This window comes from Nannobrachium achirus (genome assembly GCF_963921795.1).
Source record: "Nannobrachium achirus genome assembly, chromosome: 3".
NCBI lineage: Eukaryota > Metazoa > Chordata > Actinopteri > Myctophiformes > Myctophidae > Nannobrachium > Nannobrachium achirus.
In genome coordinates, this window is record NC_137812.1 from 27,774,084 (window position 1) to 27,789,237 (window position 15,154).

Below are 15,154 nucleotides of genomic sequence, written 5' to 3' on the forward strand. Positions count from 1 at the left end.
AAACAGGTCATTGTCTTTGATGTTTCATTGATTAGAGAGAATCACTAACGAGCTATTCGACACTTGTATGGCTCAATCAATGACTGCAGTTCGGAGCCCTTTTGAAGTTCAAAGGGAGCAATTAAGAACTCTGGTGAGCCACGCAGCCACCCCTCCCTCCACTGTTTCTGTTGATTTTCAAAAGTTAGACGCGCCCCTCCTCCGCATTGCATTGATTTCATTGGTCGGTTTCGGTCGGTTTGAGAAGCTTTCGGTAGCAAGAGACACGTCATATGACACATCCAGACCAAGAGATGCAGTTCACTCAGAGAGTGGGCGGGTCTATTGGCTGGAGCCAGGCTAATTGGGCACAGCTTGACCACGGTTGTGATGTCATTCATTTGAATGTGGTTCATCATGCCATGTCCTGAGATTCACGTTTAAATACATCAAAGTGACACACACAGACCATAACTACATTTGGGTCAAACTCACCAGGTCCTCCCCATCCCACACGCCTGGAGGCCCCTAGGAAGAAACAATAAAAAACAGCTTGGGCTTGCTTGGAATTCTCTTAAGTAGCTGCAGCTCATACAGTTGGTGTATTGCCAACCATTGGCACCGTATTCAGGGTCAATGGGTACAATGGGTGTATACACTGAGAAAGTAAAACGTGAAATATCACTGCAAAATCCATGTGTACCCAGGAGGCAGTTTGAAGGTGAAACCCAACAAATAGTAGATTGGCACAGCGCGTAACATGAATGCTATGGTTCTATATCAACTGGTGGGAGCCAATTAAAGTACCGTCCCAAGTTGCTACAAATAGGCCTACTGTACATGTAAACCACCGATAACAAGATACCAGATGAGACAATTATAGTACTGAGAAAGGGAAGACCATTCTTTTTCAGTCATGTCGATTGGAAAATGGATTTGTCTCATCTGTAACCACATGGCCTAATCACTTGTTATCCTGTGTTTATTTTCTGTGGTAGCATGTGGTTTACTCTTTAAAGCAGAAGCCTTGAGCCATTTCATGCATGCGTAATTAAACATAATACTTAACTAAGACGACATAGATACAACACTTAATTAAATTACTAAAGATAATGCTTCGCAAAGGGGCCCAGTTCAACCCTAGACCAGGCCCACATTGCAAAATGTCCCAGTTATCTTATATTCACATTTGCGTCCCCCCACCTCCTGGTCAAATCCAGTGCTCCTGAGGTATACACCTATACAGCAATAAGAAAAACTAGACTACACCACTGGTGTATACATTTTCTTCCATCTTTACACAAAGGTCAAGCTCAGGGGTTTTCCATTTTGTCCAGACCCAGAATGACCTGCAAATTATAGGTTTTAACCCATGGTTTGCAGGAAATTCTGGAGGGTGTTCAGACATTAGGTTCTCTGTTAGAGATGCACAGAGTGTAGACTTGAGACATGAAACTTATTAGACTTATGTATATACTGTACATCGCAAGATTCAGGACTTGTGACTTGACCTGGGCTTAGTGTGTTGCACACAGATCCAGTTTGTTGATGGAAATAATTACATGGTATAATCTTTCGCCAAAAAAACGTTTTACCATGTAATTCTTTCAGTGTTTAAAAGTAAACGAAACACTTAGGAGCAATGCTGTTGTGCAGACTTTTCTCTTTTGAATTGACTTGGGCTTGTCTAAAATGACTTGAGACTTGACTTGAACTTGGTCTCAAATGATTTGTAACCGGACATAGACACTTGGTCTGAAATGACTTGAAAACAGCTCTGCCCTCCATTCACATGCATTACATTAAAACATGGTTGATGGGCCACTCTGTTGGGTTGTGTAGTGGCAGGATCTCTGACAGCTTTACAGACATAGATAGATATTTACCCTGGGCCCAGCTGCGCCGGGAAGACCAACCGGACCTCTCTTTCCTCTTGCTCCCTGTAAGCGACCATGAGTCAAATGAAAACATGTTTAATATTATACAAAGTGATAATAGCTATTGTTATAATATTATTAATACAGTATATCTAATTTTCATCATTTAATGAAATTGAGAGAAAGAATTTCAACATGATGGAGAGAGCAGCAATTACTCACAGGAGATCCAACTTTGCCAAGTTCACCCGGAAGCCCATCTGTACCGGGAATACCCTGGAAACAACAAGCAAAGAAGCAAGAAAGCTTGATGAGTCATCTCGCTATTGCAATGAAGGCAGCATTTATTTATTAGTGTATTTTACTTTCCTGAATGTGCACTTTAGTCAGGAACACCCACATCAAAGCAGATTTAATGTTGCTAAACTAGTGGTCAGTAGCGGTATTGCTTTTTTCGGCCGTTTTTCTCATATGTATCCACGAGTTTCCTACGCCCCATAGTGCATTGCGCAAACGTCTGCACCGAGGTTCCGCCGCCGATTTACAAGCTCACAACGGGTTGCATCTGCGACGCGACGTGAGCTTGTATACATGTCTGCTGTTAAACCCGGAAGTTTGGTCCTGATAGTCTCCAGTAAACTCCCGCGGAAACTTGTGGATACTGTACATCGCAAGATTCAGGACTTGTGACTTGACTTGGGCTTAGTATGTTGCACACAGATCCGTTTTTCGCCCGGTGTCGCCGCGGACCACCGGAGCGGGGCCGCAAACCACGGCGGGACCCACCGCGACCGATACGAATCCGTAGAGGGGTAGAACGTAATTTTCTGACCAGGATTTGGAGAGTAAGAGGCAAGAATCCTTCACCATCGTAAACACTTTTGCTGAGGGAGGCTACTTCCTGAAGAGACGGCAAGACACGCTGTGATTGGCCGGTAGTGTATCATGTGTGTATGATCCGCGATGTGATTGGCCAACGTATACACAACGTATACAGATGATGCAGATGACGTAATTTTGCCGCGAAATCCGGACCCCGGCCAGGATCATAGAAAACATATTTACAGAAGGCTTTAGGGGCTGAAATTAACGGAGTGGGTGTTCTAAAACCTTAGCGATTTAATAGTTAGGACAACTTTAAGATTTGTTTTATAAAAAAGTTACATAGTATAACTTTAACCATTTACTGCATAAATGGAATAGAGTTAATCTTGGCGTTAAAGGGCTCCACCTTTAACATCAGAGATGTTCCCTGAATTTTGTGCATGCTTTTTGAGCATGATAAGCAAAACCAGGGAACGCAAAGCAATACCCCTCATAGGGATACAATTACAGAACAATAGCAATACATTGACATGTAACTTCTTCAGTCAAAATCACAGTATTTGAGCTTAATAATACACAGACATGTAACTTAGTCAGACAATTACAGTCATGTGACGTTAATGACCAGCAGATATGAGAATGAGGAATGAGAACAGGACTACAGCTGGGCGGGGCGACTCCCGTGTCCTGCATAAACTAACGCGACGCTTCAATTTTCAACATTGAAAAAAAAAAAGAAAACTTTAAAAGTGTGACACAAAATATCCAGGAAGTACTTACATCGAGGCCGTCAGTTCCCTCGCCCTGTGGGAGACAGGAGACAAATCATGGTAAGCATGTAATGAATGATATTTGAATGTGTTGGTTTGGAAACAAAACACTGAACCCCCCTCCCCCCTCCCAAATAAAAACACTGTTGAATGTAATGTAGAATATACCTGTTGAATTACATAATAAATCTACCTGTTGAATTACATAATAGGAAACAAAGAATATATATCTATATAAGGATCTTGTGAACAGACAACCCTTTAAATGTAAATCAATAAAGGTAAGAAAATTGTAACAAATAAAGACAAATACACAAGGTACATAAATGATTGGAACAATAATCTTGAGTTGTTCCTAAAATGATAGTCTTGAGATTCAATAATTTCCTAGACCACTGGGCACGCTGTACCACAGAGTATAGAGAATTGGACATACTCAAATAAAGTTAAAAAAAAAAAAAGAAAGAAAGAAAAAACCCTCAATATTGTACTTGAGTACATGTACTTTGATACTTTCCACCACTGGTTAACAAACAGGATGATATGTGCAACTTACAATCTCTCCAACAGGTCCAGCCTCACCAGTTTCACCCTGCAAACAAAACATCAATTAATTTAAACTAGTGGAGCAAACCCTGCATGATCCCAACTACCTAGAGTGTGTCCGTTCTCTCTCTCTCTCTCTCTCTCTCTCTCTCTCTCTCTCTCTCTCTCTCTCTCTGTTGGTCGTCCTTGTACGAGCCCTCCAGCGGCCTTTCAAGGCATCTTGATCATCCATACATCTGGTGAGCCGCCCTGTACTTTCCGGTCTCTGCCCTTCAGCATCTTTCTTCAGTAAGTCCATGTAGGTCGGTGTGGGACGCCCTCATGATTGATGCCTGTGTGTCTGTGCCTGGGATAAGATCATTTTGATCTTGACCTTTGTCTGTGACCTTTGACCTTTTCAACCCTAAACGGTAATCATCCCTTGTGGGGAAGCCTATAATGACTATTCCCACTGTTTACTTTATTGTTACACCTTGTGTACGAGTACTGTACATAAGAGTACATTTGCCACCAAGTTTAATCCGCCGGCCCATTATCAAGTTAATTTGCCCACAGACACACAGACGGATGGACACACAGCAGGAGATTACATGACCCTTCCACACATCACTGCAGGCAGGGTAAGGACTACTGTGTGACACATCAATTCTTCCTAACACTTACAAGTATACATACAGTCCAGTGGTTCTAAACCTACTGTAATACAGTTGTTAAATGGAATACTCCACTGTTTTTCCACATGTTTTTACAGACTTAAAAAACTACAGCTGTTGGGGGCAATGGCCTCTAGAGTCTAGAACCAAGCCTTTATAGTGAAATATGGGTTTTATAGGAGGATCAGATACCAAGATCAAAGTGCCATGTTCAGAATGGGACAGATCATTAAGACAGTTGGTATTACATGTAATGAAAACAATCAAGCTGTTAATTTCACACAATTTCATACATTGATTAAAAGAATTTACAGTCATTTGACAGTAATTGTTCTATTATTGGCCTTTCCAGTATAGGCGATAAAATTCAACTTACTTTTGGCCCTTGTGGACCATCTGGGCCAGGCTCTCCGGAGGGTCCTACAGGTCCCTAAAGAGAAAACAAAATCATAACATGTCACACATTTTAGATAGATTTTTATATACACCCAATAGTACAAATGAGTGTCTGTGTGTGGAGGGGGGGGGGGGGGCGGCAAATGACAGTTAAGTGACCATTTTAATAACTCAAAAAAGAAAAGAAATAGACAATTACTGTATCAAAAGGAATCAACAAACTATATAATAAAAAACGGTCAAACATTGGCCAAATTGTCAACTAGACCAGTGGTTCTCAACCTATGGTACATGTACCACTGGTGGTGACTGGTGGTACTTGAGCCACAGAGGACTCTCCCAAAAAATAAGAAAAAATACAAAAGTGGAGTGAAATAATTATATTATACTACAGGTAGTTCTGACCAAGCACTTGGTTGAAAAAGTGTCTGTCTCAGTGTCTGTGGCATTGTTTGGCAACTGCAGTTAAAGGAGTAGTTCACAAAAAATGACTTGTTTCTATAGGTTACACACCCCATGAAGCCTTGAATTCATAGTGATGTTTTAGTTTTTGTTACATCCTAAGCCAATAATTTGATGACGGGCGGAGTCGTCCTATATTGACCGATGACCCGATCATCAAATTATTGGCTTGTGCATAGCGGAATAGGATGGGATAGGTCTATGCACTTGTATTATGGTGGTGGTGAGACATTTTGGACAGATATTTTCTGAGGTGGAATTTGGTGTGAAAAGGTTGAGAAACACTGAACTAGACTGCACTCTGTCAAATTGCCAACTTGCACCTTGTGCTCTCATAGTCACTTTCCGAAGAAAACGACAAGTGTGACTAGCAGAGTACGCAAAAGTACTCCGAGCGGTAGGGTTGGGTATCGTCGGCGATACTTTTAATGGTATCGATTCACTGACGTCGATACTATCGAGTATCGGTTCACGTAAAAACGAACGATACCTTGTTTCGATACTTTTGAATGCACCCCTTGCCAGTCGCATCTGTAACAGTTGGGCTACTGAAAGTTTAATGACTGCTTTAGTAGGCTACACTCGTTACTGTGAAAATAGCCGAGAATAGCCTATAATGTTTATTATTATGATAATGATCCAACGTCTATAAAATAGCCCATAGAAAAAGGAAAATAATAATTATAATAATAATAATAATAAATAAAAAGTATCGAAAATGGTATCGAAAAAGGTATCGTATCGATTCCCAGGTATCGAAAAAGGTATTGTATCGTTTAAAAGGTGAACGATACCCATCCCTACCGAGCGGTGCTGTTCGGTGCTGTCTGTATGTGGGTGGGCAAGTTGGCACTTATATCAGGTCGCACTGGTGGTGACGTCACAAGAATGCTGCTCCCTCATTGGCTAAAGGCCCTGCCTTTGTACTGACCCATCTCCACCAACCTTCACCCACATTCTTCTTCCACCCACCTCCAACCATCTCCACCCACCTTCACCCACCTCGTATCCACTTTCACCCACCTCCACCCACTTTCATCCACCTCCACCCACTTTCATCCACCTCCACCCACTTTCATCCACCTCCACCCACCTCCACCCACTTTCATCCACCTCCACCCACTTTCACCCACCTCCACCCACTTTCATCCACCTCCACCCACCTCCACCCACTTTCATCCACCTCCACCCACTTTCACCCACCTCCACCCACTTTCATCCACCTCCACCCACTTTCATCCATCTCCACCCACTTTCACCCACCTCCACCCACTTTCACCCACTTCCAGCCATTTATATCACGACGCACTAATTGACGGTGACGTCACCAAAAATGCTGGTCCCTCATTGGCTAAAGGCGGCCGGAAACAGACGGCACCGAACACAGTACTTGCGCGCTCTGCTAGCGCAAGTAAATCATAAAAGAAAGAGGTCACAAAACGCGACAAGCTCACAATGCCTCGGTTGCTGTGCACCATGCATGAATCTTGTCCATGTTTGACATTGTGAGTTCCTTCAGCAGTGAGCAGGCTCATAGTGGCAGCTCAGTGCACTGTGAAACTTTGTGGCAGCCATATTGGAAAGAAATGGGGCCTCTTCCTTCTTTCACATGTGTTACCATACTAATTAAGGCTCTGTTCCATTCTGGTCAAACAGGGTGCTGATATTGTGCATGTTGGCTCACTGGAAACACTCTGCTGCTGGCCCCAAAAAGGGTGCATGTGTAACAGCGCTCCATAACATTTCGGAATATCAAATCCATCCACCCCTCCTCTCTTTCCACCCTACTCACTGACACCATCCCCACTCACACCCCCACCCAAAACATCTCCCCCACAGACCTGGTAAACAGCTACAACTGCACACTCTCCTCCTGCCTCAATCAGCTCGCCCCCACAATAACCAAATCCGTCTCCTATACTCACTCCGCCCCCTGGTACACTGACCATCTCCGCCAACTTAAAGCCAAGGGCCGTCAGCTTGAACGGCTAGCAAAGAGAACCGGACTCACCATTCACTCGGACATCCACAAAGCCCACCAACAGTTATACAGAGATGCACTCAACAAAGCACGCACCGCCCACTACTCCTCCGTCATACAATCCGGCAGCAATAACCCCAAGACACTCTTCACTACAATAAACAAACTTCTCAAACCCATGGACAACACCACCACCTCATTCACCACCAGCAAATGCGAATCATTTCTCTCATTTTTCCAATCAAAAATCGACACTATCCACGCTGAACTGGCCACCTCCTCTCCCACCATCCCCCCTCCCCCCGATCAGGACCCCCCCCTACTCAGCAACCACCCACTCACTGCCTTTGCTGAGATCACCACATCCGACCTATCCTCCATAACCTCCGGAATGAAACCTTCCACCTGCCCCCTTGATCCCATCCCGTCCTCCCTCGTCATTGCATGCCTCCCCTCACTCACACCATTGATAACCAAGATAATTAACTCCTCCCTGTCCACCGGATCTGTCCCCCCTGTTCTCAAACTGGCTGCCATCACCCCCATCCTCAAGAAACCCGGCCTTGACCCCAACACCCCCAACAATTACCGCCCCATCTCCAACCTTCCCTTCCTTTCAAAAATACTGGAACGTGCAGTCGCCTCACAATTAAAAGCCCACCTATCCACCAACAACCTCTACGAAACCTTCCAATCCGGCTTCCGCTCACACCACAGTACAGAAACAGCACTACTCAAGGTCACCAACGACATCCTCCGCTCTGCAGACACTGGTCACCTCTCCATCCTCATTCTCCTCGATCTCAGTGCAGCTTTTGACACCATCCAGCATTCCATCCTCATATCACGCCTCCACTCCTCCCTTGGTTTATCCGGCTCAGCACTTTCATGGATGACGTCCTACCTCTCAGACCGCCAGCATTACATATCCATCAATAACTGCACCTCCTCCACTGCTCCAGTCACCCATGGTGTCCCCCAGGGCTCAGTGCTCGGCCCCCTGCTCTTCACAATTTACATACTTCCCCTCGGTCAGATCCTCCACCACCACGGCCTTCAATTTCACTGCTACGCTGACGATACCCAACTTTACCTCTCCACCAAAACCATCTCCGCAGCCACCCACTCCACCCTCACCAACTGCCTCACAGATATTAAAAACTGGATGCAAAAGAACTTCTTAAAACTCAACTGCAATAAATCAGAAATAATCATCATCGGCCCCGACACCCTCACCCGCTCCACCCAGGACTTCACACTCAACATCGACGGCACCTCAGTCAAAACCTCCACCCACATTCGCAACCTAGGAGTCATTTTCGATCCCACCCTGTCATTTCTCCCCCACATCAATAACGTAACCAAAATTGCATTTTTTCACCTCCGCAACATCGCCCGTCTCCGCCCCTGCCTGACCTTCTCTGCTGCTGAAACCCTCATACACGCCTTCATTTCATCCCGGCTCGACTACTGCAACAGCATACTCTATGGCATCACCTCCAACTCACTCAACAAACTCCAATATATCCAAAATTCTGCCGCCCGCCTACTCACCAGCACCCGCTCCAGAGACCACATCACACCCATCCTCCATGACCTCCACTGGCTGCCCGTAAAACAACGGATCCATTTCAAATTACTCCTCACCACCTACAAAGCACTGCACAACCTGGCCCCCACATACCTCTCCGACCTCCTCCAGCCATATGTCCCCACCCGGGCGCTCAGGTCCAGAGAGGCTGGCCTCCTCGAGGTCCCAAAGGCTAACCGCCGAACCTGGGGAGACAGGGCGTTCTCAGTGGCCGCCCCCACCCTCTGGAACGAACTCCCCAAATGCGTCAGAGATGCCCCCTCCCTCCCCTCCTTCAAAACCGCCCTGAAAACTCACCTATTCAAAATTGCCTTCCCCAGCTGATCTCGGACCATACTTATGTTTTATTGTTCTCTACTGTATCTTTTATCTTATCCTAGTATTTTTTTTCTTTTTTTCCTAATAAAGTTGTTGTTTTTACCTGCCTTACACACACATGCACACACACAAACAATTTAGTATTGTAAAGCGTCTTTGAGTACTAAGAAAAGCGCTATATAAATCACAGCTATTATTATTATTATTATTAACTCTGAGAGTGTACGAATGCCGGGAACGGGACCATTTGGTTCCATTTGAACACTCTCAGAGTTATAGGGGTCCTTGAAATTGTGCAACACTAAATGGAATAGGGCCTTAATAAGCACAATAGGTATAAGACCTGTGAAGAAAGACTATGGCTGCTGTGCATATAGAGACTATTTTTCTCCTCAGTGGGTTGACCAATGGTCTCAAAAATGCACACAGATGTTGACTGTATATGAAGGGAGTTTTGGTGGCAAAACTCGCACCGGAAGTTCGGTGAATAACATTAGAGTCTATGAGAGCCGGCTGGACAGCTCATGAACAAAAAATAATTCTGAACGATATGGACATTTATAAAATACTCAGCTCAGGAATATAAAATGAAAAATTTCACACATTGTTTTCTGCTGTTCCTAGAAGGGAGTGAGAAAGACAATTTTTCACTTTCCCCAAATATAGTTTACTCCGCCAGGCCAGAACGATCAGGAGGCGGAGACTATGTTTTCACCCCTGTCCGTCTGGGTGTGTGTGTGTCTGAGTGACTCTAATCTCTGCCACGGCACCACTGGACCAAACGGTGTGAAATGTATCGTTCACACTACTAGTAGGCAAATAAGGTGACGCTATAGCAGGTCACTTAACATTTTGGCCTAACTCTTGAACTATGCCATACAATCAAAAACAGATTCCCCTGGGTTCCTTGGATGTGTTTTCTTCTAAACACACTTTTTGCTTCTACTCCTACAAATTTTGTCCAAAAGTCATGCAAATAGGTGCACAATATCTCTGGAGTCATGTGATCAAGTCAGATGTTTCAGATTCCATTCCCATTGGCTTAGTTTGCAAGAGGGGCCCATTCTGCTAGCATGGCATTAGCCAGACTGATATCATGGATTCACTCACACGTTCCTCCACAGTATCAGTCTGGACTTCGGGCCATAGGGAGCGAGTATGAGAAATCAGAACATGCCGGGCCAATCAGTGACTGCCTTTCAACTGAACAGTGTAACGCAGTCACTGATTGGCCCGGTCATTTGTGTGTTTGTTTGTTATGTGTTTGTTTGCATCCAGTTTTTAAAATGAAGCCAATAATGAAGTGAATGGGAAATTCTCGCTGTTTCTATGCGTCATTATTTCGACTAAGGTTAGGGTTAGGTTTAGGCACAGTTTTACTTAGGTTAGGGAAAGGGTTTGGGTCAGCTAGGCATAGTGGTTAATATTCACCAGGTTAGCATTAGCACCAGTATTGGCAGGTTAGAATTTCACCAGGTTAACATTCATCCGCGTCAAACAAATGGAATGTTGAACAAATGTTATGTCGAAATATTGACACGCTCTCGTGCCGAATTCCCTGCAATTCTCGTTAATGGCCTATAGTAGGTGTTTCTATTTCCCCTCCGGTTGGCTGCAGAATAATGACCACGCCATTGATTACAATGGGGATTTGACTGGACTGGAGAAATCATTGTCATCATTATCATAAATAATTTATGCTTTCAGTCGCTAGTTTTAAGGCTTCTTTCAATTGCCATGTTATGCGTTTTTGCAAGTAGGGTATGCTTCTAAAGCTTCTACTGGCTCTACTGAGTGAAGACCCGCCATCGCTGATCTTGCAGCCAATCGCAAATGCGACACAAAGGAAATAATTAATAGAAGGTATTGCCAAATATAGGCCTACAAGTTCTGGTAACTTTACACAGCCTCATATTTAACTGCTCAATGAATTGAGACATTTAAAAAAATACATGACCAGAGGCCAAATGAAGTAACAAGCAGTGAAACTTAAAGGCACATGAAACCCTGGCTGATTTTGATGATGTTCTCCAATTCAGGTATAAAACTACAGCAGGTTATAAACATGGCAGGGTTGTAAACGACGCAATTGGCAGCTAATAACATTAGTATTTGTATTACTTATATCATGATGTGCCATAGAAGTGCAGTTTAATGCAGCTTGACAATTTTTACTGCTGTAGTTTTTATCCTGAACTTGAAATACAAGCTACAAAATCAGCCTAAGATTTCATCCCTTTTTAAATTGGAGACATTTCAAGACTCAACTCTAATTCCAATGCCTTGGGACATTTAACCCTGCATGACTGAATTAGCCCAGCAACCTGTGTGATTTCATGTTTATGTAAAGCTCCATAGGGGAGATGGGGACAAAATAACTGGAATAGATGACTATGCAGGTCAGGATCATTTGATAAAGAAGCCCATTGTACAATTGTACATTCAGGACTCACAGCTGGATAATTTGCTATACTTTCATGCCTTCAGTTCATGAAAAACGTGTGCACACTGCACACTCATTGTCCCTGTAAGGTTTTTTCTACGAAATGCTAGAAACATCCCAATAAAAATGAAAACAATCAATTAAATTACAGTAAGAGCAACAAGCAGCCAACAGGGATAGTCTCATATACTGTACACAACATACTGTATACCTCTTTGTCAATAGGATGGGAACACCTATATCTATAATTCTGTGTGTGTGTGTGTGTGTGTGTGTGTGTGTGTGTGTGTGTGTGTGTGTGTGTGTGTGTGTGTGTGTGTGTGTGTGTGTGTGTGTGTCAATCTGTCTGTCACATCCTTTATGCCCATATATAGAGATCCCCAAGTTGGTGCTTCATAAATAGTCAGGTCCGTCAGTACCTCCACTGACCTCCCAGTGTTGGCGTCACAGTACTGACAGCACAGTACTGATGTCATAGATAGACTATATACCTCCAAATGCTCTGCAGTCATCGGGGAATGATGGCATAGTGCATAATGCCTCCTGCTGAAAACTGTACTGCACTACTACATAAAAGAACATAGGTTAAACACCTACATCATGTGATTTTGAATATCTTGCCAGAAGTAGGCCCCTTCTTTTTTCTTTTACTGCTGATACAAGTTGGAATTCATACAAGACAACAAATGTGAATGACATTTCAATTAAACTACTGGAAGTAGTACTACTGGATGGAGAGTGACTGTGATCCCTTAACCACTTTCAACCTGGAATCAACAGTATACTTTGTGAATTAAATTATTGGCATATTCATAATGTCTTCCAAAAAAAGTTAAAATAGCATAATCTATGCTATTTGTGGTCAGCATTTACACATCACAGTGTAAAAGATGAATGAATGAAGACACAGCAGTATTGTGAAAGAGGGCGGTCCTTCCACAGGCCCTCCCTAGTAGTATCAACCACCACATATTAACAGCTTTTGCCTTGCATTCTGACCATTCAGAGGTCTTAGCAGCCAAAGTGCATGAAAACAAATCAAATGAAACATTCCAAGATTACAGCTTCCTTTCAACACGGCACTAATATTGCCACTGGGGATCAAAAGTAAAAGAAGAAAAGAAAAGCATGAGGATACCATGGACAAACATGTCCATCAAATTTCTCTGGACTGCACACTGTGCACAGCAGTTCACACACTACTTCTTTCCAACTGCATATTCATTTTAACCAGGCTGTACTCAGTCTGTACTCACTCAGGACCTCAGCACACACTGGGTCCATTTTGCACAGCCAGCCGTTACCAGCATACAGCTCTTTCCTGTCAGCCATCCCTGGGCACTTGATCCCCCCCCTGCATGCCGCAGGCCCAGCAACCCCCACTACCTTATACAAAAAGACTTCTGTTTCTGTCAGGAAGCTATTTGAGGCACACTACTCACCCACCTAAATATTATTGATGTATTCAAGAAGACCTTTTTCCTCAACTCTTTTGCTCTGCGGCCAAGATAAACTGCTTTTCCCAGTCGTAGATGTGCATATCTCGAGTCCTTGTATTCAGATACTACAGTGATTCCACACAATCTTTCCTCATCCCCAGTGAACTAATAGAAGGACTCATCCATTATATGGTTGGTTGAGACTGGTTTACCAAATTGCCTTTAGAATAGAAAACAGCAATAAAAAACAGAATAGAAATGACTTAGTTTTGATTTCCCAGGACGTTACCCTGGTGTTAAACTTACGTCTGCGCCTGGGAGGCCCGCTGCGCCAGGAGCTCCGTCACTGCCATTCTCACCATCTGGGCCCTGGAATCACAATGTTCATTTTTTGGTCAAAAATATATATATATTTCCTTTTTTTTTTTTTACTTTTTTAACAGTAATCATCTGTTCATGCATGTGAGAATAATAATGCAGGGAAAAAAATTCCACTCACAGGTCCGCCTTCTACAAAGTTGTCATCTCCTGTCTCACCCTGAAAACATTTTACGAACGTTACTTTTTTAATTAAATCTTTATGAAGCAGTAAAGACATAATGGTCATAAATAACAAAGCTGGTGTCAATGAATTATTTTATGTAAACCATTCAGGAAGCGGAATATTCAAAATCAACTAAATGGAACTATTAAAACCGTAAATTAAATATTTGTCAATGAATGCTCTATTGACTGACTAATAAACAGTATCTTGACGTTATTTGGGATTTGATCGTACTGAAATGGATACTGACCCCAGCTTTGATAGATATATCTCATGAGAAAATAAATAAATTCAGCTCACGTCAATGCCATCTACGCCAGGTACCCCAGCTATTCCTGCCGGTCCTGGAGGACCCCTGGGACCAACGGGGCCCCTCTGCAGATAAACAACAAAAACAACCCCAAAATAAAATCATCATTTTCTGCTGTAATCCATCCTTAAACCAGGGCTGGTGGTCCGCAAAGAGTATAGCTCACACAAAGCCCCTTTGTGTGGGAGCAGCCATGGTGCTAGAAATAATAAGGTCATGAAATATGAACTAAAGGCATGCTATTATCCCATTATAGTTGAGGAACTCTTAACTGCATGCCGAGATTAACTGTTGGTTTAGTCTCATTGGATACATATGTCCACTGAGAGGATACATTCCTGTTTTGAGTTCCAAATGTATTAAAGATATCACACAAGGGAGTTTTTCTTTTTCTGTCAAAAAAAATATATATTTAGCAAGGATGGCATACTGTATGTATGGATGGATAGATATAGGCTATTGAACATGTATATTAAATCTAGAATTAGCAGTTTACATAATGCTATAGGCTATTATGGTTGATACAGTAGCCTAAACAACTAGCCCACAGAACAAAACTAACAAACTCTTGGATAAAAATAAAAAAAACAGAGCTGAATTAGAGAACAATTTATCACTTACCTGAGCGGAGCAAATTAGGATGATTTGCAATAAAATCACCAACAAAGACTCCCGGGAGATCCTGGCGCCAGCCATGGTCTTCCTAAACGACGGGGAAGACGCAAAAAACTCCCTTTTCCCGGATAGTTGGGGTTCGCGGAGCACCTGTCAATATCCCCCTAACTGAACCCCACCGCGCACTGGAAAGGTACGATGTACTATAAACACTCATGTTTATTCATGAGGCGCTCCATCGCTGCACAGTGGTTGGAGGAGGGTCTGAAGGTGCGTGCTTCTGGGGGAGTGAGTTTCTACACGAGGGTGGGCTCTGCTAGCATCTAGGCCTACAGCCTACTTCTATAACCCTACAAAACCAGTGCCCACTGCCCAGTGGTTGGTTCTGAAACGTTTTTAATTTCA

At 43.3% G+C, this 15,154-nt stretch overlaps 1 protein-coding gene across 1 annotated transcript in view; it reads right to left on the reverse strand.

Annotated features, from left to right (window-relative positions):
- Nucleotides 1-14,830, reverse strand: part of col9a1a (collagen, type IX, alpha 1a) — a gene marked incomplete at both ends in the record, with an annotated part of 34,787 nt that extends 19,957 nt beyond the window's left edge. Inside the window, 10 exons of the mRNA XM_080722491.1 lie at nucleotides 475-507; nucleotides 1,866-1,919; nucleotides 2,079-2,132; nucleotides 3,462-3,485; nucleotides 4,008-4,043; nucleotides 5,027-5,080; nucleotides 13,587-13,649; nucleotides 13,780-13,818; nucleotides 14,125-14,199; nucleotides 14,756-14,830. Of these exons, the coding sequence (XP_080578617.1) occupies nucleotides 475-507; nucleotides 1,866-1,919; nucleotides 2,079-2,132; nucleotides 3,462-3,485; nucleotides 4,008-4,043; nucleotides 5,027-5,080; nucleotides 13,587-13,649; nucleotides 13,780-13,818; nucleotides 14,125-14,199; nucleotides 14,756-14,830 (507 nt within the window). The remainder of the gene's footprint in view (nucleotides 1-474; nucleotides 508-1,865; nucleotides 1,920-2,078; nucleotides 2,133-3,461; nucleotides 3,486-4,007; nucleotides 4,044-5,026; nucleotides 5,081-13,586; nucleotides 13,650-13,779; nucleotides 13,819-14,124; nucleotides 14,200-14,755) is intronic.
- Between the last annotated feature and the right edge of the window lie 324 nt (nucleotides 14,831-15,154).